The sequence below is a fragment of the Artemia sp. Qi Xiang Cuo genome, chromosome 3 (assembly GCF_049724085.1).
Source record: "Artemia sp. Qi Xiang Cuo chromosome 3, ASM4972408v1, whole genome shotgun sequence".
Lineage (NCBI taxonomy): Eukaryota > Metazoa > Arthropoda > Branchiopoda > Anostraca > Artemiidae > Artemia > Artemia sp. Qi Xiang Cuo.
The window spans coordinates 58181335-58206711 of NC_142796.1; the positions used below are offsets into that span (position 1 = coordinate 58181335).

The 25377-nt window shown below is 35.3% G+C and overlaps 1 protein-coding gene across 1 annotated transcript in view; it reads left to right on the forward strand.

Annotated features, from left to right (window-relative positions):
• The window catches only part of LOC148954336 (chymotrypsinogen A-like), a 186158-nt gene that overhangs the window by 35523 nt on the left and 125258 nt on the right, over positions 1-25377 (forward strand). The window contains exons 2-3 of the mRNA XM_089086266.1: positions 10080-10253; positions 15817-15991. Of these exons, the coding sequence (XP_088942392.1) occupies positions 10081-10253; positions 15817-15991 (348 nt within the window). The 5' untranslated portion in view covers position 10080. The remainder of the gene's footprint in view (positions 1-10079; positions 10254-15816; positions 15992-25377) is intronic.

A 25377-nucleotide genomic window follows, 5' to 3' on the forward strand; every position in this document is an offset into this window, starting at 1 on the left:
CATTACTATGAAGGGTATGAAGAATTTGATTTTTTTTTTTTGCTTCAATCAAATCATGTAGAAAAAATATTTCTGGAAAACTATAAAGGGGTCACGCAGTCATAAATGAGAACTTATATTTTCCTTATTAAGGGTCAAAATCTATTGGCAGGCAGCCAAAAATGCAGGAGTCAAGCGATGTTGCAGAGCGCTAGGTAAGCTCGGTTGCCCTTCAATCAAGGGGGTGACATCCCCAAAAGCATATTTACTGGACCATTCAACAATGCTAAACAAAAAAGATGTCTACAAATTTTGATTGGATGCTGGTTTTCGAAAATGATAGGCGCGAGAGGGGGGGAGGCTTGTCCTCAAATCACTTTTGACTCTTATGAAAGGCATTAAACTTCTATCAAATGAGCCCCATCTGAAGTTTATACGACTACCCATGCCATAAAACCTTATATACCCCAGGGACGTAACTTACAATCCTTGTACCAGGGTTCTTAGGGTTTGTGTCATCGCTAATGGTATTATTATATATTCTTTGGACTATTTCTAACAAAATGACCGTCTCAAAATTTCTGCTGTATGCATCTAGGGAAAAGAAGACGTGGGTGGAGGGGGTGACTGGTTTGCCTCTGGCCACTTCAGACTCTTAAAAATGGCACTAGAACTTCTGATTTTCAATCCAGTGAGCCCCCTCCAAAGTTTATAAAACCCACCCTTCCATAGAGATCTTATATGTCGATAACGGGGAACTAGTATAACTCGTAGCCCTTGTCTTGAATATTTTTTTGGGGGGGGGGAGCGTCATCCACAAAAAACCTAAGTACTGGACCTTTCAAATATGCTGAATAAAATTTCAATCCCAAAATTTTGATTGGACATGTTTGGGGAAATGACGGGCGGGGGAGGGGGATTGTTCGTCCTCCAATCACTTATGATTCTTAGAAAGGGCATTAGAGCTTTCAATTTACAATCGAGCCGCTTTCAAAGTTTCAACGACAACCCTTTCTACACGATGTGCCTTGGTCAAAAGTAAAAAAATAAATTGTAACCTTATCACTCTGTCATTCATTAAAAGAAAAAGTAGGCTAAGTTTATCTACTTAAAGTAAGGACAGACATAAAAATTTAAAACAAAACGAAATTATTCCTTGTATTATAAGAGCTGCTCCTTCCTCAATACCCCTCTCTTCACGCTAAAATTTTTTTAAGAACTTTTAAAAAAGTTTTATTTCAATTACAAGGCACTTGTGTTTCAAGAATAGTTCTAAAAAAATTACACAAAAGGTCGAACGTTAGCGTAGAAAGGGGGGTATTGAGGTGGAAGTAGCCCACATCATATACGGAATAATTTCTGTTCATTTTAAGTTTTAATGTCACTCTTTACTTTCGTTAGAAAAGACTTATTTTTATTTTTTTTCTGATCATTTTTCAGATAATCCCAGGAAATCCACCCCTCTGTGGAAAATTTCCCGACGAAAAACTCCACTATATAAAGTTCCTCCCATGTAAAATCCTTCCGCCGGGAAATTACCCACGGACAACTCAATCCCTGCTGCAAAATTGTTCCCCGAAAATTTTGTGCTTATAGTTCTGGCTGAAATATACTCCTTAGCACACTTTTATTTGAAGAAAGACTTGCTTTCATTTAGTTTCTGATCCTTTTTAAGGTCATTGGTAAATATCCCTGTGTGGAAAATACATCTCCTCTTCCATTGGAAAGTTTCTCCCCCAGAAATTTTCCTTGGAAAGTTTCTCCCCCAGAAATTTCCCATGGAGAATTTCTCCTGGTGATAATTCCCCCATGGAAAATCCCGCCCATAAAGATCCCCAGAGAATTGCAAATCCGCTGAAAACTCCCCCCCCTGAAAATTCCCTTAAAGTGTCTCCACATGTACAATGGGATAAACAACAAGAAATTAAGACAAATGACACAAATTTGCTATACGAATTCTGGCAAATTTTCCCCATGTGAAATTTTCCCTGAAAACCTCAACCCCAGAAACTTCCATCCCAACGGGAAGTTCTCCCCGTAGAAAATCAGTCCCTGAAATATCTCCTTCCCCTCTTAGAAAATGTCTGTATACTTCCCTATAACAAATACTATGTTTAAACAATGGGCAAATTTCAAAACTTGCGGCCCTTCCTCTGGAGGTTCTGAGGGGTCATGTCACCTCCGAAAACATTTATCTATTGTACCTTTCAACTATACTGAACTAAGGGCTATCTAAACATTTTGATCAGACGACACTCAGGAAAAAAGGGCGTGGGAGGGGGGCTAGTTGTCCTCCAATTTTTTGGTCAGTTATAAAGAACACTATGTCTTTTAATTTTCGCGAACCCTCTTACGATATTCTAGTACCATTGGTTCGATACGATCACCCCTAGAAAAAAGTAACAGCGACAAATAAACACGAATCCCTGATGTTTCTTCTGGCAAACACTACAAAATTTCGTATTTTTATAGATAGGAGCTTGGAACATTTACAGTGGGGTTCTCTGATACGCTGAACCTGAAGCCATGATTCCATTAAGATTCTTTGAGTTTTAGTGGGTATTTTTCACCTTTTTCGAAAATTTGGCAAATTTTTTTCAGGCCCGTAACCTTTGATGGGTAACACTAAACTTAATGAATATTATATATTTGGAATCAGCCCAATCAGCTAATTCTTTTGGTACATCTATTGATATTATAATTAATTCCAGATCCTCAAGAATCCAATTTATTTTCTTTTGCTAACTTTTAATTTTCAGTTAGTAATACTTGATAAATAGATGGATGTTTTTGCCTGACTATTGGAAGCTGGAAGCGATTGTGAACGAAAAAGGTGTCTGCTTGCCTATTATCTTGACTGTAGCGTAAAAGCAAGGACAAATAAAATCGTTTTTAGATTATAGAATACCAACTTGTAAAGAATATCAAGAGTATCTGCAAATAGTTATCAGCAGGAAAGAGCAAGCATCCCCCAAAAATACAGAATAAAACGTACAGTATAAAAAGAAATAGTAGAAAGTAAGTGGTTCAGTAAATATAGTGCTAGGTAAGTACTATTAGCACTAGTTTGGTGAAAAATGACATTTTTATTACAAAAATATGTATCCAACTGGGAAATATTCTATTGTATGTCATAAATTTGCAAAATATGTTCCTTTTATGCCCCAAATTTCTAGAATATGTCCCTTTTTTGCCCTATTATGTCATTGTGTCCCGGCACATAGGAATATGTCCTTTGGACATAAAATATGTCTAGTTGGCAATCCTGCTCAACCCCTATTAAAGGTCTTAAGTGGCATACTTGACGTTTTAGCTGATCACCTACAGGGAAGGACAGCATTGCCTACTGCGCGTTGCTCTTTCTAGTGTATATATCTATTGAAGCTTAGCATGTACGTTTGTCTAATTAATATGGAAAGAATAATTGTCTTGGCACCAGTAATTCAAAGGCACCCACCCCATCAAACAAAATAAATTCTATGTAATCAGTTTTCTTTCATCTAATTTGGTACCTTAATTATTTGGAAGGCTCCTATTTTCTTAGAATATGCTATATCTTCAGTCCTCGCTCATAGAAGCTGGAAATTCGAGCTTTTAATATTAATTAAATAAAAAAAAACAAAGTTTTTTTAACTGAAAGTAAGGAGCAACATTAAAACTCAAAACGAACAGAAATTATTTCGTATATGAAAGCGGCTGTCCCCTCCTCAACGCCTCGCTCTTCACGCTAAAGTTTTTTATTGTTTAAAAAAAATAGAGTTGTGAGAAAGTCAAACTTCAGCGTAAACAGCGAGGCGTTGAGGAGGGTACAACTCCTTTCATATACAAAATAATTTCTGTTCGTTTTAAGTTTTAATGTTGCTCCTTACTTTCAGTATAAAAAAGTTTGTTTTTTTTATTTAATTTCTGATCGTTTTTTAGTTAATGCAGCTTTTATTTTGGCTCACCGTCATTGAATAAGTAAACAAAATTTGCATAAAAATTTTACTTTTCTTTTGCTAAATGGCTGTCTCTAAATTTTGTTCTGACTAAATTTACAAATTAACTTACGTAACGAACTTCTGTATTCGTATATTTTTCTTCTGGCAAAAAATACAAAGTTGCAGACTTTTGCAGATAAGAGCTTGAAACCTATGTAATAGGGTTTTCTGATAGGCTGAATCTGACAGTGTGATTTTCATTAATATTCTTTCACTTGTAGGGGATGTTTCCCCCCTTTTTAAAAAATCAGGTAAATTTTCTCAGGCTCGTAGCCTTTGATGAGTAATACTAAACTTGATAAAAATTTATATATTTAGAATCAGCATTATAAGCCCATTCTTTTGATATATTTATTGACATCAAAATTCCGTTTTCAAAAGTTTCAATTACTATTGAGCCATATCGCTTGTTTTTTTTATTGTTTTTTTTATTACGTATATGTTATTACGTATATGAGGGTTCTCCCCTTAGTCAATACCACGTTCTTTACGTTAAAAGTTAAAATTTTGTTTAATTCACAAACCCCTGAATCACAAAGGCCGTTTAATTAGAATAGATAGCTCTTTTGAAAACACTAAAAAAAATTGTAGCGTAAAGCGCGAGGTATTGACTTGGGGGCGAACCCCCTCATATACGCAATAATTTCTGTTCGTTTTAAGTTCTAATGTTGCTTCTTACTTTCAGTTGAAAAAACTTGTTTCTCTTAAATTTAATTTCTGATCGTTTTTTAAATAATGCTTGGAAATCCGGCGCCCCCTTCATAAAAATGTCCCTTACCCCAAAGAAACATCCTCCACGGACATATTCTCCCGAGTACCCCCCTCCTCAAGCTCCCCCCCACCAGAAAAAAAATCCATCCTGAAAACGTCTGTATACTTCCCAATAACCAATACAATATGTAAGCAATGGGCAAAGTTCATAACTTGCAGCCCTTCCCCTGGGAACTGTGGGGGATTAAGTCATCCTAAAAGACATATTTATTAAATTTTCGACTATGCTGAACAAAATGGCTATCTTAAAATTTTGATCGGGTGACTTTGGGAAAAAAATGAGCATGGGTGGGGGCCTAGTTGCCCTCCATTTTTTGGTCGCTTAAAAAGGCAACTAGAACTTTTAATTTCTGTTCCAATGAGCCCTCCTACGATATTTTAGGACCACTGGGTCAATACGATTACCCCTGGGAAAAAAACAAACAAAAAAAACAAATAAACACGCATCCATGTTCTTTCTTCTGGCATATAATGGAAATTCCACATTTTTGTAACGAACTTCTATATTCATATATTTTTAATACGTATATTAGAGGGTTCGCCCCCTAGTCAATACCTTGCTTTTTAAGCTAAAGTTAAAATTTTGTTATAATTCTTTAAAAATGACCTCTTAACCAAAAATGCCGTTTATTAGAATAAACAGCTCTTATGAAAGTACTAAATAATCTTTGGCTTAAAGAGCGAGGTATTGACTAGGAGGTGAACCCAGTCATATACCTAATGTTTTCTGTCGTTTTAAGTTTCGATGTTGCTCCTTACTTTCAGTTGAAAAACTTGTTTTTTACATATATATAATTTGTGATCTTTTTTTAAATAATGCTGGGAAATCCGACGCCCTCTTCATAGCAGTGTCCCTTCCCCCATGAAAACATCCTTCATGGAAAGATCCTCCCACATAACCTCCGACCCACTCTCCCCCCACTACCAGAAAAATTCCTCGCTGAAAATGTCCGTATGTTTCCCAATAACCAATACTATAGGTTAACATTGGGATACCTCTCAGCCCTCCCCCCGGCCATTTCAGGGGATTAAGTCATCTTAAAGGACATAGTTATCATATTTTCGACCCAGCTGAACAAAATGGCTATCTCAAAATTTTGATCGGGTGACTTTGAGAAAAAATTGAGCGTAGGAGGGGGCCTAGTTGCCCTCCATTTTTTCGGTCACTTAAACAGGGCACTAGAACATTTAATTTCCGTTCAAAAGAGCCCTCCCACGATATTCTAGGACCACTGGGTCGATACGATCACCCCTGGGAAAAAAACACCAAAAAAAAACAAATAAACACGCTTCCGTGATCTTCCTTCTGGCTAAAAATGCAAAATTCCACATTTTTTTAGATAGGAGCTTGAAACCTCTGAATTAGGGTTTTCTGATACGCTGAATACGATAGTGTGATTTTCATTAAGGTTCTATTACTTTTAGGGGCTTTTTCCCCCTTTTTTCGAAAATCAGCCAAATATTCTCAGGTATGTAACTTTTAATAGGTAGGACTAAATAAAAGTTATATATTCGAAATTAACATTAAAATCTTATTCTTTTGATGTATCTATTGGTATCAGAATTCTGTTTTTTACAGTTTCGGCTATCATTGAGCCGGGTCGCTCCTTACATACAGTTCGTTACCACGAACTGTTTGAAACTTGTTTTCGACACATCTTGAATTCTTAACGAAATCTTCCTTTCACAAATCACTGCTTCTTAATAACAGTAAAAAAAAAAAACGCGTAGCGCCCTTTTTTCGAGTTTTCCACTCTTCCGTAAAGTTTATATTGTGTAACTTACATTTTCTTGAATTACGACAGACGTATTAGCTATAACACGTGAACATTAAGATAATGTTTCACAATGAATTCTTACTCACCAATTTTATGTCTTATAAGTACTGGTTCGGATAAGAAGCACTATTTCTTATGCGAAGCTTTTCATAGTGAAAGTACACAGCCCCTTGTCATGCCTATACATCTAATTATTATAGACAGAGTACTTATATACAAAATTACTTAATATTCTAGATTATTTAGAATAATGTTTTCTAGGCTTTATTTCTAATAACTGAACTACTCTTTTTGAGTATTACGGGCCTTGACATAATCTCAACAGCCTATTCAAAGACGATATCTAAAATGTTTTCTTTCTGAAATTGAGATTTGTAGCCTACATTCTTAAAAAACACGCTTTATCCATTCGTTCAATCTATTTTTTGTATATTGTCTCGTTGTCATTATGTTTTTATCATAGCTGACCTTTCACAGAACCTCTAGATACTTTCTGCGGAACCATCGGTCTCTTTGGAACCCCTGTTGCGAAACTACACTTTAAGGGGTTTCGGAAACTTTACTTCCAAAGTACTATTTTAAGTCATAGTTGATGTAATTATTGGCTTGAGGGTTTCAAACCTTAAAAACTTGTACACAGAGTGAAGGTAACATATTTTATCTAAACTCAATGCACGAATAAGAATATTAGGAAAGACTGCGCCTACCTCTCCTTTACAAGTTTTCTTATTGGTAGGATTAACACCAATTAGGTAGAACACACCTTCCTCTCCCTTCGAGCCAATAGTTCGTCTGAGTTTGCAACCAGGTATTGTTTCAACACTAGAACTTTTAAGAAAAATAGTCGCCTTATTCATATCCTACGATCCTACGATAGGGCTTAAAGGCAATGTCCTTAACGTCTACTCTTCTCTATTAATAACGTCCCAGATAATAATGGTATTTTGGAATAATTTTACCAGATGACTAGCATGAAAGTGTAAATGTAATAACGAAAATGCACCAAAGGCATTACTTTTTAAGAATAAGTCTGTCGGATGCACCCACCCTAATTAACTGAAATTCACCTCTTCTGGCAGAACTTTCTTGGAAGCTTCTTATTTGATACTTAAAAATTAAGTTTTACAGCTTAAATATTTAACTCGTTTGTGATAGGTCATCTAAATACACCCATTAGAAATTGTTTATATACTTAAGCTTTCTGACGTAATTTCTTCGTAATTTCATACTTTCTTGAAAGGTTCATTATGAACAAAATCATTTATTATTGATGGCACAGTCTTGGTGCATGACATAAGCATGAATGGCTATTGAGTCAAAAGGTCAAAAAGTATTTTACTATTTTAGAACTTTGTTTGTTCTCTTGTTAATATACAATTTGCTAACATCTATTACGGTGGCCAACACTGTTTTGCCTTAATAATATGGACCGAAAAACAACTAAAATTTCAGTGAAGTTCATTTACCCCTTTTTTAAAAACCTGTCAAAACCACTTTGACAGGATTTTACTTAGAAGTGATTGTTTTTAAGATGTTCAAGAAAACACAAAGCAAACAAGAAAATGCACTACGGAAATCATTTCCAAAATCACAGTGATTACACTTCATTTAAAATTTTGGACTAGGTTTTCCCAAGATGACTTTTCCAGGCGTTTAGCTTCCCACAGAAGGATCCACCAAGAACAAGAAGTGTTAGAATTTAGTAAAAGTGGAGGCCGGGGCTACTGTTGAGATACAATCACAAATTCCATCTTTCATTTGGTGATCTTTCGGTATATTTTCAGAAACTGGGATCGGGCACTTATTAGAACAGACAGTAAGAAGCCCTAATTTACAATCTAACCCTAGAAGGATCTTAGTGCACATCTCACATACAAGTTTATAGACATGTTAGATCTTTTAAGCAGTTAATCGCCATAGACTGCTACAGGCCTGTCTTTTAAGCATTCTTAAATGTAGGGAGGCCAAGGAAACCGAAGCTCTGCCAACATTATCAGCTTAAAGTTAGCGAGCCTACTAAACCTGCTAAGATTTTTCTAATAGTGTTTTAAAGGTAATTACCCGGTGAGAAAAAAAAACTGTTTTCCTAGTTTAGTAATTTAGGTAGATTAAAAACAGTGGGACTAAACACAATCGACCAAAAAGAAGGGTGGTACTTATATATTAATCGTACTCTTTTATATACTGCTAAAGAAGTCAAGTTCGATTAATGCTAATGAAACAAAATAAAATAGGATCAATATATAATAGTTTAGAAACAAATTTGGGCTATATATTTGCACATTAGGGGGGGGGTAAAGAATAGGATATATTAAATACATAACCTAACATAACCTAGGTACCTTCCCCCCAACCTAAACCTAAAAAAAATAACAGTTTAAATATCGTTAACGAAATGAAAACCACGCCTTGCATTGCATTACTCTATAGCGGTCTCTTGAATGGGCGGGTTTTTCGTGATTGGTTTCCAAAAGAGTACGTTTAAAACATAAGCACCTGAAGGGTCCATAGACATGCAACATTGTCCTTAGTAAATGTGAGCCATCATTAACTCAAAAGTAAAACACCTCTAGTTTTGCTTACCTTATGCAGACTCAATTCTTAGGAAAAAAAAATCATGATAATGCCATACAAAGAAATTTCAGGTTTAATCTTAAAACAAAGACAGATTGAGTATATCTTATTCAATTTTCTTTTTTTTTTTTTATTTTTTTTTTAGTAAAGAACGAGGAACGAGGCATGAGAAACGAGGAAAAAAATATTGAAGAGATAAGGTGTATATTCTTGGGGGAGGGGCTCTTTGAGTCGTGTAATTCGTTCTATCTTATGCTATTTATTAATTTTAAATTGATTCTTTAGATTTGTTTTTCTAATTAATTTTAATGGTCAAAATTAATTTCAGAAGTTCCTCAAGTGTAACAATGTGGAAATATAGTTGCAACTACTTATAAATAGCTTTATTTTTTTTACATTAAGCAAAAGTATTGGAGGGGGAGTAAAATTTTCTGGGGATGTGTGAAGTCTTTAACTCGATCACCTTTGTTATAAGTTAAATATACCATATTTTAATGGAAAATCATTTGAAAAAAGATGTGAAGGCGGTTTCCCGAAGCTATGAATGCATCGATGACTGAAATCGGGTGAAAAGATGAAGAAGTTCTACTGAAAATTCGAAAAAGATAACTTCTTGCGTTAGGGATCTCCACTTGAATAGTCGATATAGGACCAGTTCAGTTTTGGGTATTTTACTCTTTGCTATCTTGAAAAGCTCCGTAGAATCAGGAACAAGATAGAGAGCCGATTCTGTCCGGGTATATTGGACTTCATTCATTCTTTTCTGGCACTAAAGGGCTTTGGCGATTATAAAAGATGGAAAGCTAGGAAGCTTTAAAGATAGAAAGCCTGTCAGGTGTGCTTTTTAAAGAATGGGTCAATCTGTCCCCAAGAATCATTGGTGTAAGAAAAAAACTAAGACGTGTCCCTGAACTTTCTAATGACTTAACGCCATTGATTCCATATATAAGCGTATTATCTAAGCTTAACGCTGTTAATAGATTATTTTCTTTCTTAGTATGGGGATGTTTCTAGATGGCACGGTGTCTCAAGTCACTCTTTTACTACTTCTTATTCTATGGAATTGGGTCAATTGTCAGCATATTCGTCCTCCACAGCACTTAAGACCAGTTAGGGATTCTAATAACCAGTTTGGTTGTGACTGTATGGAATATTGGAGTTGTGTCACAAGGTAAGTTTATAATGTATACCCTAAGCAAGCAAGCATAGATATAATTTATTTTGAGGGGGTGGATACTTCAAAAAGGTGATTAGGAGGAAAATTGCAAGGTTCTAGGAAATGAAACTGGGTTCAAGCATATAAGGTTTCTTACAAATGTGGACTAAGCTGGCACCAGGTTAGTTTTTAGAGGAGGAGGGTCTGCTACGGAAATGACCTAGTTTTGGCCATTACCTTACTATAATTTGGTAATTAAATTTCAGTTAAGCTTTACTTTAAAGAGTGGCGGGCTTAAGGGGCCTTCTCTCAAATGTATTTAATAAAAAAAAACAAGTTTTGTTCCGCTGAAAGTAAGGATCAACATTAAAACTTAAAACTAACGGTAATTTTTTCTTATATGAGGGGGTTCACTCCCTCGTTAATACCTCGCTCTTTACGCTTAAGTTCGAATTTCGTTCCATTTTTTAAGAATGACCCTTGAATCACAAAGGCCGTTTAATTAGAATAAATAGCTCTTTAGAAAGTACTAAAAAAAACTTTAGCGTAAAGAGAGAGTTATTTACGAGGGGGCAAACCCCCTCATATGCGTAATAATTTCTGTTTGTTTTAAGTTTTAATGTTGCTCCTTACTTTCACTTGAACAATTTTTTTTTTAAATTTTTGATCGTTTTTTAAATAATGCTGGGAATCCGGCGCCCCCTTCATGGAAAATTCCCTTCCCCTACAAAAATTCCTCCACAGAAAGATCCTCCTACGAATTCCCCTCCCCTGCCTGAAAAAATCCAACCTGCAAACGTCTGTATACTTCGCAATAACCTATACTATATGTAAACAATGAGCAAGGTTCACAACTTTCAACCCTTCCCCGGGGGAATGTGGGAGATTAAGTCATCCTCAAAGACATATTTATTAGATTTTTCGACTATGCTTAAAAAAATGGTTATCTCAAAATTTTGATCGGGTGACTTTGGGACAAAATGAGCGTGGGAGGGGGTTTAGTTGCCCTCTAATTTTTTGACCACTTAAAAAGGGCACTAGAACTTTAATTTCCGTTCTAATGAGCCCTCATGCGATATTCTAGGACCACTGGGTCGATATGATCACCCCTGGGAAATAAAAATAATAATAAAAAATAAACACGCATCCGTGATCTTTCTTCTGGAAAAAAAATGCAAAATTCCACATTTTTGCAGACATGAGCTTGAAATGTCTTCAGTATGGTTCTGTCGTATACTGAACCTGATTGTGTGATTTTTATTAAGATTCTATGACTTTTAGGGGGTGTTTCCCCCTTTTTCCGAAAATAAGGCGAACATTCTCAGGCTCCAATTCTTTTGATGTATCTATCGGTATCAAAATTCTGTTTTTTAGAGTTTCGGTTGCTATTGAGCCGGGTCACTCCTTACTTACAGTTCGTTACCACGAATTGTTTGAAAATAATTGTGGTTCATTTAAAATTTTAATGATTTAAAAACGGTTTATGATTTAAAAACTTTTTTTTTTATTTGATAGTGTAGAGATTCCTTTCAGTAATATAGAGAGCTCATAGAAAGAATTCGATCTAAGTTTAAAAGCTTAGAGCGAGTTTGATGTGTAGAACTTAATATTTTAACTTGCACAGTCTAATTTAGGTTTTGGTATGATTGAATTTTTAATTTTTCTTTTAGAAAATAGTTATGTTATCGTTATGGGTTAATCTTTCTTATGAAAACTTTTAAACTTGTTGAAAACGTGTACTCTTCACTGATTTGGCAACTACAATAAAGAAATTATAAAAAAAGATGGAGATAGGAAATTCTGAATTATCTAGGAGGAGGAGGCCCTTTAGAACTTACCCAGAAACAGCTGTATATTGTGCATGTTTACTAAAAAATACTCTTCAGAAGCTTGATCAAGACAAGTTTGATCCTATCGTTTGATCAACCGGTATATTAGCAAAAACGAATTAGCTTAGCAGAAAAGAGGAGGGGTTTACACAAAAAGTAGTTGAGTGATAAATCATATGAGAATAAGAGGAAATTAAGGGAACTAGAGAATGCAGCAAAGAGTAAATTAAGGATGTGTGAGATGGAGGCCATAGATGAAATTCCCGAGGATCTGGATGATGCAGCCAGACAGCAAAATAGTAAAATATTGTATTGTCATGTTGAGAAATTGAAAGGAATCAGTCAGTCTAGACCTGTCCCAGTTAGAGATAGAAAAGGGCTCCAATCAGTAACAAGGAAAGTTAAAAGTGAGATGAGCAATATAGTTTAAGAATGCGTTAAACCGTGATTATAGTTATAGAAACAGATATAGGAAAGAATGAAAAAGTTTGTGGCGATTTGAAAGTCAAGGATTTTTGCAAAGAAGAGTTAAAGATGGTACTAAAAGGTAAAATATGGTGAGGTCTTAGGTGTGGTTGGTCTGGTAAATGAGTCCTTGAAGTGTGGTGGTTGCGAAGTTAGGAACAAATTATTGATGATTATGAATAGAATTCGTGAAAAAGGGGAAGTAGGCCTACTTAGCGAGTTCAGCACAATTGTGATTAAACCCCTTTGTAAGAAGGTCATAAGATCGAGTGTGGTAATTATTGAGGCATCAACTTTTGGTTTCTCTAGGAAGCAAAATACTTAGTATGATGTCGTATTTTAGACTTATAGATGACTTATAGATTTTATCGTTTTCAAATTTTTGTTCGGATTACTTCCATCAGCATTCCACAGTCTATTCCAGTTGGTACCGGAACAACATCCTAGGAACACGAGATCTGCCTCAAACCTTTTGGTGAGACGAACACCTACAGTACGATTGGATTTTGCACCGGATGTGGCGTGCGCGAAAGTGTGGAATGTGCTTCCACAAGAGCTGAGATGTAGGAGCTCCCTTGGGTCTTTTAATAATAATTTGAAAAAACATCTTATTGAATTTCAAAAAATGGAGTTAATTAACAATTGATATTTTTTAATTATTATCATTATTATACCGGTTTCATTTATTTATTTATTATTATTTTGTAAGGTTAAGGTAGCTTTGCTTTCGGGGAGGAAGAGGGGGAGTCTTTTGGATAATGAATCGTATGGACAAGGGATGGGGTTGTGTTGAAAAGTAAAGCGAGAGTCGTAAAGCGTGATTGGGAGGAATCGTTATTTTTTTAAGGGACTCAACGTGCGTTTTTTGCATAGGCATGTTTATTTATGTTTATTTATTTCTATTTGTTTTAATAGAACCCGATTGAATTGAATTGAATTTTACATAAAGTTTTAAGGGAATAACAGCTTGGTTTTAGAAGACTATGTGTCTACCAAGTTTTTACTCTTCGATTAACATTTGAGAAGTACCAGAATCATCAAACCCCTTTATTCGTCAGTTTTATTGATTATTAACTGGGGTTTAATTCAGCCAATAGAACAGCCGTAGTAAAGGCCTTAACCTTTGTAAATGGTATATCCGATAAATACATTAATGTGATTTGTAGTATGTGTGCGAATAATATTGGTGCCGTTAATGTAGGAAATAAGGTGAGTAGCTCGTTTGGTATTGAATTAGGAGTTAAGCAGGGTTATGTTCTACCCCCATTTCTATGAATCATTTGATGAACTTTATACGAAGGAAGACGGCCAAGGGTATGGAAGAGCATGTAATCAAATGTAAATCCACTTAGATTATGCAGATTTGAGCGTCCTAGATAAAAATGTTAGCAACACCAATGTCATTTTGAAGGTTTTAAGAGTTCAGGGTGCGAGCATAGGTTTGAACATTAATGTTAGAAAGACTAAGTCACTTAGATTAGGAATAAAGGAAGGCGAAAAGGTCATTTGTATAACGAGAAGATCAATCAAGTGGATAGCTTCCTTTCCTGGTAATATTAGTAAAGATGGTGGGTACAGTGAAGATATAAAAAGTAGAACAGTGACGGCCCAGGCTTTTTTTCACAGTTGAAAAAAAGTTTCAAACAATAGAATGAATAAATCTGCATACCAGGACGAAGACGAAGGAGGATCCATTAGGTGTTTTCTAGAACAAGTTTTGGGTATTCGTTTGACTGACCGTATTAAAAAAAATAGCTGCACAAAATACGTGGCTCAATCCCACTTTCTAGGGCTACAATGAGAGAAAGGCTGAGGTGGCTAGCGCACTTCGCGGATGAATGACGACAGACTGTCAAAGATTACTATTTCCTGCCATTCATCTTGGGCCACACAAAAAGTATTTTCGTCTCCGAATGAGCTGGGAAGAGGATGTAAGGAAAGATTAAAAAATTGGAGCTTCTGGGGGGTTAAGGAGTGAAGCTTTTACTAGATTGAGGTGGAGGAGGAGCGTGCGTGGTTTTATTGTTCTCATGCAACTCGGTGGTTTAAAGAGTTTTTAGTAGTAGTATTGATGAAATTGATCGATTGATCGCAAAAGCCTGTCACATAATTTCAGCCCGTATAGAAGAATTTGTTCACAAGTGTTCTTGTAGCACTGACCCATCTTCAGATAAAAATAAGTTGAATTATAATTATATTCCAAATTATATTTGATTAGCAATCCAAACAGTTTAGACAACGATTAGGTCTCCATATACGTGTAATTAATCGGGGGAGGAGCGTAGCCTCGATCAAACGCAAAAAGAACGGTAAATTAAATGGAAATACTGGACACATAGAAAAATTATAAAAAATTCTTATGATTCGGAGGGGGTACTTGCTAAAGGATGTCCTTGCGATTATACTTGGCAGTGAGTAGTAGGATGAGTAAAGTTTGACGAGTAAAGGAAGAAGATTTACTCACAGAAGTGGGCATAAGTATAAAGGATAAAGAGCCTCCGGAGCCATTGATGCTGTCAAAGAGTAAGGTGTCAAATCAACATTTTAGTCGCTGTGTCGTTCTGCAGAGACTGAGAGCAATACCTGTTGACCGACATTTCGGGAGCGGGAATCTACCCCCCGGGTTATGCATCGCCAAGTAGAACATCAGTCCACTGCGCTGCCAAATGGTTAGAAATGAGTTTAGTAAAAAGATAATATATGTGTTACTCTTTCGTTATGCTGTTGCAACGTAGGTGCAAAGAGGATTGCTAGTGAAAAATTTCCCCTGTTAAAATGACAACTTTCCATCTTGCTAAAAATGACAGAGCAAATTTTTGAATTCCTTCGAAATTTTCCAGGAACAGATATATTTCCTTAAAAAAATTTCGTTTGGAGGCTATGCAACGTAGTGATTCTGATGACTGGCGTTGTTTTTAATCTTTTTTTTTGCGGTGCAAAATAGAAACAAAACAGAAAAAAATCAAATAATTTCAACAAACGGTAGTATGAATTATCCAAAAAAACAACACTGTTCCAGTCCTGGTTTAAAGTAAAAAACAGATTGACTATATATATCAGCTTATAAATCTTAGCTTCTAAAAGCTGAATTTTATTTCAGTGTTTAATGTTATTGTTTTTATGTTTTATTGTTATTATTAATGTTATTTCAGTGTTTAATTTTATTGTTTTTATGTTTTAATGTTATTGTTAATGTTATTTCAGAGTTTAATGTTATTGTTTTTATGTTTTAATGTTATTGTTAATGTTATTTCAGTATTTAATGTTATTGTTTTTTCGTTCAGTGGTGGGTCACCATACAGCTATTGTGGAAGTATGGAAAGCAGTGTTTGTTGTTTTATACCTCAGAATGCCAAACCAGTTGGCATCTTGCCAGTTCCCAGTAAATCAAAATGTGGACGTAAAGGTTCAGATTCTGGAAGAGACGGTTTTGCAGATTTAGGGGAATGGCCATGGCATGTAAGTTGAAATAACTTAAAATATAATTTGATTGTGAAACAAGTGATTTACGACAAGTCTGGATCTGTAATTTGCACTAAAAAGCGAATATACTTATTTCATTTGATTCATTAGTCTTAGATCTGTCCATTTATTGATCCAGACTTATGACGTTAATTAAACTTTTTGATTGGCGAAGATGTAAATTTGCTTAAAAAATAGGAAGATGATCCTTTTTTCAACAATTTTCAACAAATATTTATCGTATTTTCCTTCTAAAAAACTTCTATTGTGCTTCGTCGAACAGAATTTTGATATTAAATATTTTTATTGGAAAAGGATATAAATTTGCTAAAAAAAATAGGAAAATTGTCCTTTTTTCAATAATTTTCAACGAATATTTCTCATATTTTCCGTCTAAAATACTACGTAAAACTAATTAAAAAAATTTTGTTCGGTAGATAGATGGAACTCAATCTCAGCTATGGAATGATATCAAAATTTCCCGTCTTCCGTTGACATTATTTAGGAGAGCAGAAAAATAAGACACCATTGCACAGGGAATATAAACCCCAAACTAACAAAACTGTTAAATAGTGCCCAGACTACGTTTACTGGTTTTCCCAAAAGTTTCCCACCGCTTTTCCATCTTTCATAAGAATGTTTAAGGTAAAAAAGGCACTATAAACCGAAAAACTATGGGAAGCCAAAGCTTAAGCTAAAACTAAAAACTTAAAAATTTAAATTATGCAATCTCGAGAACTCAAGTTCAGATAGGGCAAGATCAGACAAACTGGAAAAGATCCTGTTAAGGTATATTTTGACCTTCGCAAACATTACTATTTGTTGTTTATTATTTCTGTTCTGTTTTTATATCTATGTTAAGCGTTTCTTTCTTGAAAAAAAAGCTTAAAAAAACTTTCTGACGGTGCTATCGTAAGCTTTTCAAGGGCATTAGAAAGCATTACTGCAATGCAGAATCCGTTTGCATAATACTGCTTTCTCAATAATTATAGGCAAGGCCGTATCCAAGGGAAGGGGGTTACCGGGTTTGAACGCTCCCCCTCTCCCTCCTTCAATTTTTTTTCCAAATCACAAAAATGTAACAAAAATGCATATACACAACCATAAATAATAAATAATATATAAAAAATAAAAAAATAGCCATCCGTGAACAAAGATCCTTGATACGTCCTGGTTATGGGCCTTTCGAATCAGAGAAGTTTTCTAAATAGCGTATGTAAAATAGGTTGACTGAAAATGTGCAACGGAGCAACTTTTTGATGGCTGATAAATTTTGTGCTGTGGCTGGATTATCTTCACTCTATTCCAAAAAGGATTTTATGACCGCTGCCGGCTAAAAGCCAGCTTATTCAGAATATTTAATCTTCACATAATTAATTTGTGAGAAATAAAAAGCACTTGTGACATAATAGTAAATTTTCTTGTTATAATTTTTCACATAATCCTATGATTCCTTTTATAAATAGTTCTTAAATAAATAAAGAAATAAATAAAGTGAACGTGCAACTCCTGCATAGTTCGTTAAATTTAACATGAAATCAAAGCAATCACTAATATGTGTTTTATTTAATTTATTTCTAATTTCTTACTTTCACTGGAACTCTACATTTTTCATTTCATTTCATTTCAAAGTTCAATTCTATATTTCATTTATCTTATTTTTAACATCTTACTGCAACTGGAATTCCGTTATATTTTTTTCATTACATTTATATAGAGAGAGAAAGAAAGGCTTAGTTGCAATAAAAATTGTAGTTTCATGGCCAATCTTTTGTTGCATTATTATGCAGTGATACTAATTCCATTGTATTTCAATTCGCATTTCGTTCGTAATTCAAATTTCAGTTCTATATTTCATTCACCTTGTCTCCAATATTTAACTTTAATTGGAATTCTATATTTTTCTGTTTCATTTTACTTTTTAATTCAATATTTCATTTTTCCTATCTCCACTATCTTACTTAACTGTGATTTCCTCAGTTGATCTTCACGTGGTTATGATGATTTTTGGTGTACTAGATTCTATTGAACTTATTTTTCATTTTTAAGTTTTAATCTTTCTATATGTAAGAGCCATTCAAATTTCTAAACCACATCCAACCTAATTTTTTCTTCTTCTTGTTTTACATGGTTGGTACAGGATTTGCTAAGAATGAGGATTTTTTCTTTTTCAGTAAAAAACAGCCGGTTACGTTAACAAAGCGTCATTTTTCCGAAAAAGAAAAAGGGAAAGAGGTACTTGTTAACGAAGATTATTACCGCTACGTGACCTGTGAATGAACTGGCCTCTGACCGCTAATTAGCTCGCTACTCGCCAGTTGCTCTTCAAAGGCCAGACTCAGGGGGGGGGGGGGTATCGCGTGTGAACCCCAATCCACCGGAATTTTTTTGACTTATTTTTGCTAGCCTATCATGTCATTCCTCATTTCTGGAGAGAAAAATAGCCCCGGTTTTTTATGACTGGGCTAGGTAATGCTGAGTCAAAATAAAATTCAGAAAGACACGGAAGTGCTATTTCTGGAGGGACGAATAAATCTGCCTTTTTCTAACCTGATTGGTTCTTTTGTGAGAAACGTTTAGCCATTAAAAAGGACGAAAAGTTTTGAAGTGCGTAATTTTTCATGTAATTTCTCTGTTTCTCTGTGGCTCATTGCTATTAATTTTAATTATTTTGGTTGGTAAAAAAAGAAACCTTTCCAGTTGTTCTGTGTCAAACTGAGGAGTGCCAATTGGGGGGAGAAGAGCATTTGCCATCCCTAGATTCTGAAAATAATTTTTGGATATTTTCATTGAAAAGAAATCGAAAAATAACTAAATTGCCCATCCCCCACTAGATATGGAAAACATATTCAGTCCCCACTTACCCACAATATTTTCGTGAATTGTTGCTCTTGCCCAAAGTACCTCATGCGTTTAATTAGATTATTGAGCTTATTGCTCCTATATTGTAAGTGCAATATACAGGGGCAATTATTCCCCTAGACTTTTTTGCCCTCCTCTATATTTTGACTCGGTATTTTCATTAAAAAATATCTTTGTTGGGCATTTTCATTGAAAAAAAAAATAAAAAAACAACAAAATTGACCCCCCCCCCTCGGGGATGGAAGAAATATTCTGCCCCTCTATAATTTCGTGAATTGTTGCCTCCGCCCAAAGTACCTCATGCGCTTAATCCGATTAAAGAGCTTATTGCTCTTATATTGTGAGTATAATTTGTGTAGGGATTATTAACACTTTCGTTTGGCATTTTCATTTAAAAAAATCGAAAAATAACAAAATTGCCCCCCCCCGGAGATAGAAAAAATATTCTTTCCCCTCTATAATTTCGTGAATTTTCGCTCCTACTCTAAGTACCTCATGCGTTTAATCCGATTAAAGAGCTTATTGCTATTATATTGTGAGTATAATTTGTGCAGGGGCAGTTGTTCCCCTAGATTGTTTTGCCCTCCTCTCTATTTTGAAAAATATCTTTTCTCGGTATTTTCATTAAAAAAGAACCTTTGTTTGGCATTATCATTGAAAAAATTGAAAAACAACAGACCTGCCCCCCCCCCAGAGATGGAAGAAATACCCTCCCCCCTCTATAATTTCGTGAATTGTCGCCCCCGCCCAAAGTACCTCATGCGGTTAATCCGATTAAAGAGTTTATTGCCCTTATATTATTAGTGTATTTTGTGCAGGGGTGATTGTTCCCCTAGACTCATTTACCCTCCTCTATTTTTTGGAAAATACCTTTTTTGGAAACAAAATAAAAAAAATTATCCACCTAGATTTAAAAAATAAATCCCCCCCCCCTTTATATTTTTTGAATTAACACCCTTGGTATTTTTTTTTCTTATTGTCCCACTGAGCGTAATAATCTCTTATTTAAATCAACAATTTGCTTTATGCCCTTATAATAATAAAAACTTTGCCAAGTTGAATCAACCTTTTAAGGTCAGAAGCCTAACATATTTACTGTTGTGTTTACTGTCTTAATTCTAAGTGTTTAAAGGTTTAACTTCATAAAATTAATATGACTATTCCAGAACGAACAACGATTTGGATAATTTCAATAGTAAGGTCCCATTGTGGAGAGTCACATTATTCATAATGCCCAGATTAGGCTATTGTCATTCTTGTGGATAAAATTGAAATTGCGCAGGGTTGTCATGCACGACTGCTTACTCCAATCATGTAATTAAATTAAAAAAAAACAAGCCTTTTCAACTAAAAGTAAGGAATAACATTAAAACTTAACACGAACAGAAATTATTACGTAATTGAAAGGGTTGTCCCCTCGTCAATACCTCGCTCAGTGCGTTAAAGTTCGAATTTTTTCCCAATCTTTTAAGAATGACTCCTTAATCACAAAGACCATTTAATTAGAATAAATAGCTCTTTTAAAAGTAATAAAAAAAAACTTTAGCGTAAAGAGTACGGTATTGACGCGGGGGGACCCCCCTCATATACGTAATAATTTCTGTTCCTGTTAAGTTTTAATGTTGCTCCTTACTTTCAGTTGAGAAAAATTTTTTTTTTTATTCAATTTCTAATCGTTTTTTAAATAATGCTAGGAAATCCGACTCCCCCTCCATAAGAAATCCCTTCTCCCATGAAAAAATCTTCCATAAAAAATCCTCCCATGTAAACCCCCCTCCCCCCTCTACCAGAAAATCCCACCTGAAAACGTCTGTATGCTTCCCAACACTATATAAATTATAATTATATAATATATATATATGAATATATATAATACTCATATAAATATATATAAATTATATACAGTATAATTACGACTCAGTAATATTTGGCTACTAAAGTATTGGCGTGTATAAAAGCTCCACCCATATACTCGTACGTCTTCATCCATCCTCTCATTTGATCTGCCATCAGCGGTCAAGTGTATATTATCCTGGAACACGTATTTTGGCAAAAACTTTCTCAAAATGTCTTTGAAACCAACTCGAGACTTCGCAACCTACTTGTAATTTCTAAAAACACCTAATAATAACTTTGCATTACTAATTACCGATTTTTATATATGTATTGGTATAAATCAATTGAAAATTAGATTCTTTCAAATTTAGTGTTACAAAGGTGAAGCCGTGTTTCGCGTTCAAGAGAAATCTGACTTATTTACCCGTGAAAAAATCGAATGTCGCTTATATTTATACGTTCTCCGGAGCACTTGCATGTCGGTTTGGCTTTGTATAATGGTAGAGATAGGGAATGATTCTACTGTATATATCTATCTACAGTGCTTCCCAATAACCAATGCTAATGCAAACAGTGGGCAAAGCTAATAACCTATAGCCCTTCCCCCGGGGACTGTGCGGGGTTAAGTCATCCTCAAAAACATAGTTATAAGGTTTTTCGACTGGGCTGAAAAAATTAGCTATCTCAAAATTTTGATCGGCTGACTTTGGGGAAACTAGCTGCCCTCCAATATTTTTGGTCACTTAAAAGAGCACTAGAAGTTTTGATTTTCGATCAATTGAGTCCTCTCTCGATCTTCTACGATCACTGGTTCGATATGGTTATCTCTGAAAAAAAAAACAAAAAAAAACAAAACAAATAAACACACATCCGTGATCTTTCTTCTGCTAAAAATGCAAAATTCCATATTTTTGTACATAGGAGCTTCAAACCTCTACAGGTGGATTCTCTGGCGTGCTGAATTGGATGGTGTGATTTTCACTTTATTGTCACTTGATTTTTTGGGGGTGTCCCCCCCCTTTTCAGAAATTGGGCAAATTTTCTCAGGCTCGTAACTTTTGATGGGTACGACTAAATTTGATTAATTTTTCATATTTTGAATAAGCATCAAAACCCGATTCTTTTGAGGTATCTATTGTTATCAAGGCTCTGTTTCTTAGAGTTTCGGTTACTATTGAGCCGCATCGCTCCTCACAGTTCGTTACCACGAACTGTTTGAAAAAAAAACTTTTTCGGAAAACATTAAAAATCAGCTCAAAGGAAGTATAATTGGGATTATTTGACAGCTCTGGGAGCTCCCAGCTTTGCTATCTGGCTTTAGTACTTTGAATAGACAGCGCTTTAATTAACAATTAGTAAGAGTGTTAGAAAGCATTTTCTTTATTTTAATCTAGCCTTTCGTTATATTTTCGAACTGTTTGCACATTCAAGATCCACTATCATTTTGGGAGTTCCAATTTCCTTTGGGAGTTCCCTGTGGTGTTTGGACAATTCGCTAATGGGCCTTTTGTCTTTCAGTCAACGGACGCTGAGACTCGCAAAATTGTTTTTAAGGTATTGAATCCCCTTAAGATTAAGCAAACAGCTATTTGAATACTACTTTTTATTGTGATTGTAATAATAGTGAATATCCAACAGGTATGACCAAATGAAAATATTCCATGTAGACACTTCAATTGTCAAGGGAGATGACATTTTTTTTTCATATGCCATTTCGCAATACATAAAGAAAAGTTTTGAAACTTCCTGTTTAATACCGAGGGAAACTACAAATTGTAAGGATCGCTGCGCACACTTTCAAAAGATTTATTTTTAAATTTCCCCGTTGAAACTGTTCTATCCCAAAAATTGTTGTCAGTTTGCCCATCAGTCGTTTCCTTCGTAAATTTTCATTCCCCCTTGCCCCCCCCTGTTCAATTCTGAAAAATATTTGCTGGCATTCCTTGAAAAATGCATTTTTTTTTTGGTATTTGTCATTGGAAAGAAACGACAAAATGAGCCCCCTCCCCTTTTTTTTCGTGAGTTGACGCCTCTTTGCTGAACCAGCTTAACATTATAGAATTTGCTAAAGTAACTCAATGCTATTGCTGGTTATTGTCATTTAAGTTTTCCAAGGCTCGTTAGACCACAGTGCGTTTCTTAAAATAGTATTCGGTCGAGTTCCATGCCAAGCAAAGGGCTAGACAGACTGAACGTTTTCTTAGGGCTTTTTAAGAGCGTGTACTTGCGAACAATAAGCTACATTTTCAAACAGTTCGTGGTAACGAACTGTAAGTAAGGAGCGACCCGGCTCAATGGTAACCGAAACTCTAAAAAACGGAATTTTGATTTCAAATATATAAGTTTAGTTTTATATATAAGGTTAGTTTCATCAAGTTTAGTCTTACCCATCAAAAGTTACGCGCCTGAGAAAATCTAGCTGATTTTAGAAAAAAAGGGGGAAAGACCTCCTGAAAGATATAGAGCGTTAATGAGAGTTCCCCCGTCGCATTTACCGTATAAGATAACCCTACTATAGAGGCTTCAAACACCTATCAACAAAAATGCGGAATTTCGCATTTTTTTGCCAGAAGAAAGATCAAAAATGCGTGTTTATTTCTTTGTTTTTATTTTTTTCCAGGGGTGATCGTATCGACCCAGTGGTTCTAGAATATCGTGGGAGGGCTCATTGGAACGGAAATTTAAAGTTCTAGTGCCCTTTTTAAGTAAAAAAAAATGGAGGGCAACAAGGCCCCCTCCCAAGCTCATTTTTTCCCCAAAGTCACCCGACCAAAATTTTGAGATAGCCATTTTGTTCAGCATGGTCGAAAATATGATAACTATGTCTTTTAGAATGACTTAATCCCCCGAAGTCCCCAGAAGGAGGGCTGAAAGTTATGAACTTTACCCAATGTTGACATATAGCTTTGGTAATTGGGAAGTATACAGAGGTTTTCAAGGGGGATTTTTTCTGGTAGGTGGGGGGGGGGGGTCGGGGGTTATATGGGAGGATATTTCCATTAAAGGAAGTTTTCATTGGGAAAGGGACATTGCTATGAAGGGGGCGCCAGATTTCCCATCATTATTAAAGAAAAAGATCAGAAATTAAATAAAAATAAAACAAGTTCTTCAACTAAAGGTATGGAGCAGCATCACAACTTAAAACAAACAGAAAATGTTATGTAAATGATTCGGTTTGCACCTTAGTCAAAGCCTTACTCTTTAAGCCAATGATTTCTAAGTACTTTCATAAGAGCTATTTATTCTAATTAGCGGCCTTTGTGATTAAGGGGTCATTTTTAAACAATTGAAACAAAATTCGAAATTTAGCTTAAAGAGCAAGGTATTGACTAAGGGGTGAACCCCCTAATATACGTATTAAAAATCTATGAATATAGAAATTCATTATGTAAGGTAATTCGTAAGTTACGTATATTTATTACTAATAAAAACGTTCGCAAATAAAATTAAACAAGTTTCGAGAAACCCATTTAACAAAATAATAGTAAAATTAATATGCAAATTGTGTTTTAATTATTCATGTACGTTGAGCCAAAATCAAAATCTGCATTAATTCAAAAAGGTTCAAAAATTAAATAAAAAAAACACAAGTTTTTTTTAACTGAAAATAAGGAGCGACACTGAAGCTTACACTGAACAGAACTTTGCCCGTATATGAAAGGGGCCGTCCCCTCCACACCACCTCGCTCGCTACGCTTAATTTAGACCCTTTCTCACAACTCTATTTTTTTAAACAATAAACAAATTTAGTGTAAAGATCGTGGCGTTGAGGATGGGATGGCCCCTTTCATATACGGAACAATTTCTGTTCGTTTTAAGTTTTAATGTCATTCCTTACTTACTTACGTTCCTAACGTCGTTCCTTAAGTTTTAACGTCGTTCCTAATTAACGTCACTTATCTCAGGTTGAATAAGTCAGCGTAAGGGCCGAGACACACTCGGCGTTTTTTTACCGAACATTTTTTTTTACCGAGTAACTCTTAGAGGTATATAGGATAGTATTGCGACGGACACATTGGCTACGCTCGGTAAAACCACCGTGGACGGCAGTAATGCAGCCGTCCATATAAACTAAAAGTAAATTGAAAGAAGGCAAAATAAACGATCGCAAATTTTAACGCCTACTCCGAGATGCTGGCCTACGGAACAAAAAGGAAGGAAGAGACACTCTGCGTTTTTGTACCACTGACGACTGCTGATGAGATAGTGTGTTTGCAGAGGGTCTACCATATATAAAAAAAAACTAATTTGGAATTCATAAATGAATTTCTTTTCACAAGAAGAGAGAAGGCTATTGTAAAAAAAAGAAGAAGAAAAATGCTACATAATTTGATTGGAAAGTGTTCAGAAATTCAAGCAAGTTTGAAGTGTCAGGGGTCTGGACCCAAATTAGCCCCTTCCTTCTTGACTTACTTATGTCTCCTGCCGGGCGCTGCTCGGCGTAGAGAGTGACGTCTGCCTCCTCCATCCACTTCGGTCCATGGCAAGCGTTTGCACATCGCTCAACCTGATATTTTCCATCGTCAAGAACTCGGACAGGCTGTCAGTAGTAATGGTGTTAAAGGTTTCAATTACACTTACAATTACACATGAATTGCGCACGGAAAACCCATGCATGTGTCATTACACTTACACATGCAAATTGCCAAAAAAAATTAAGTTTTGAGGAGATTACATTCCTTGGC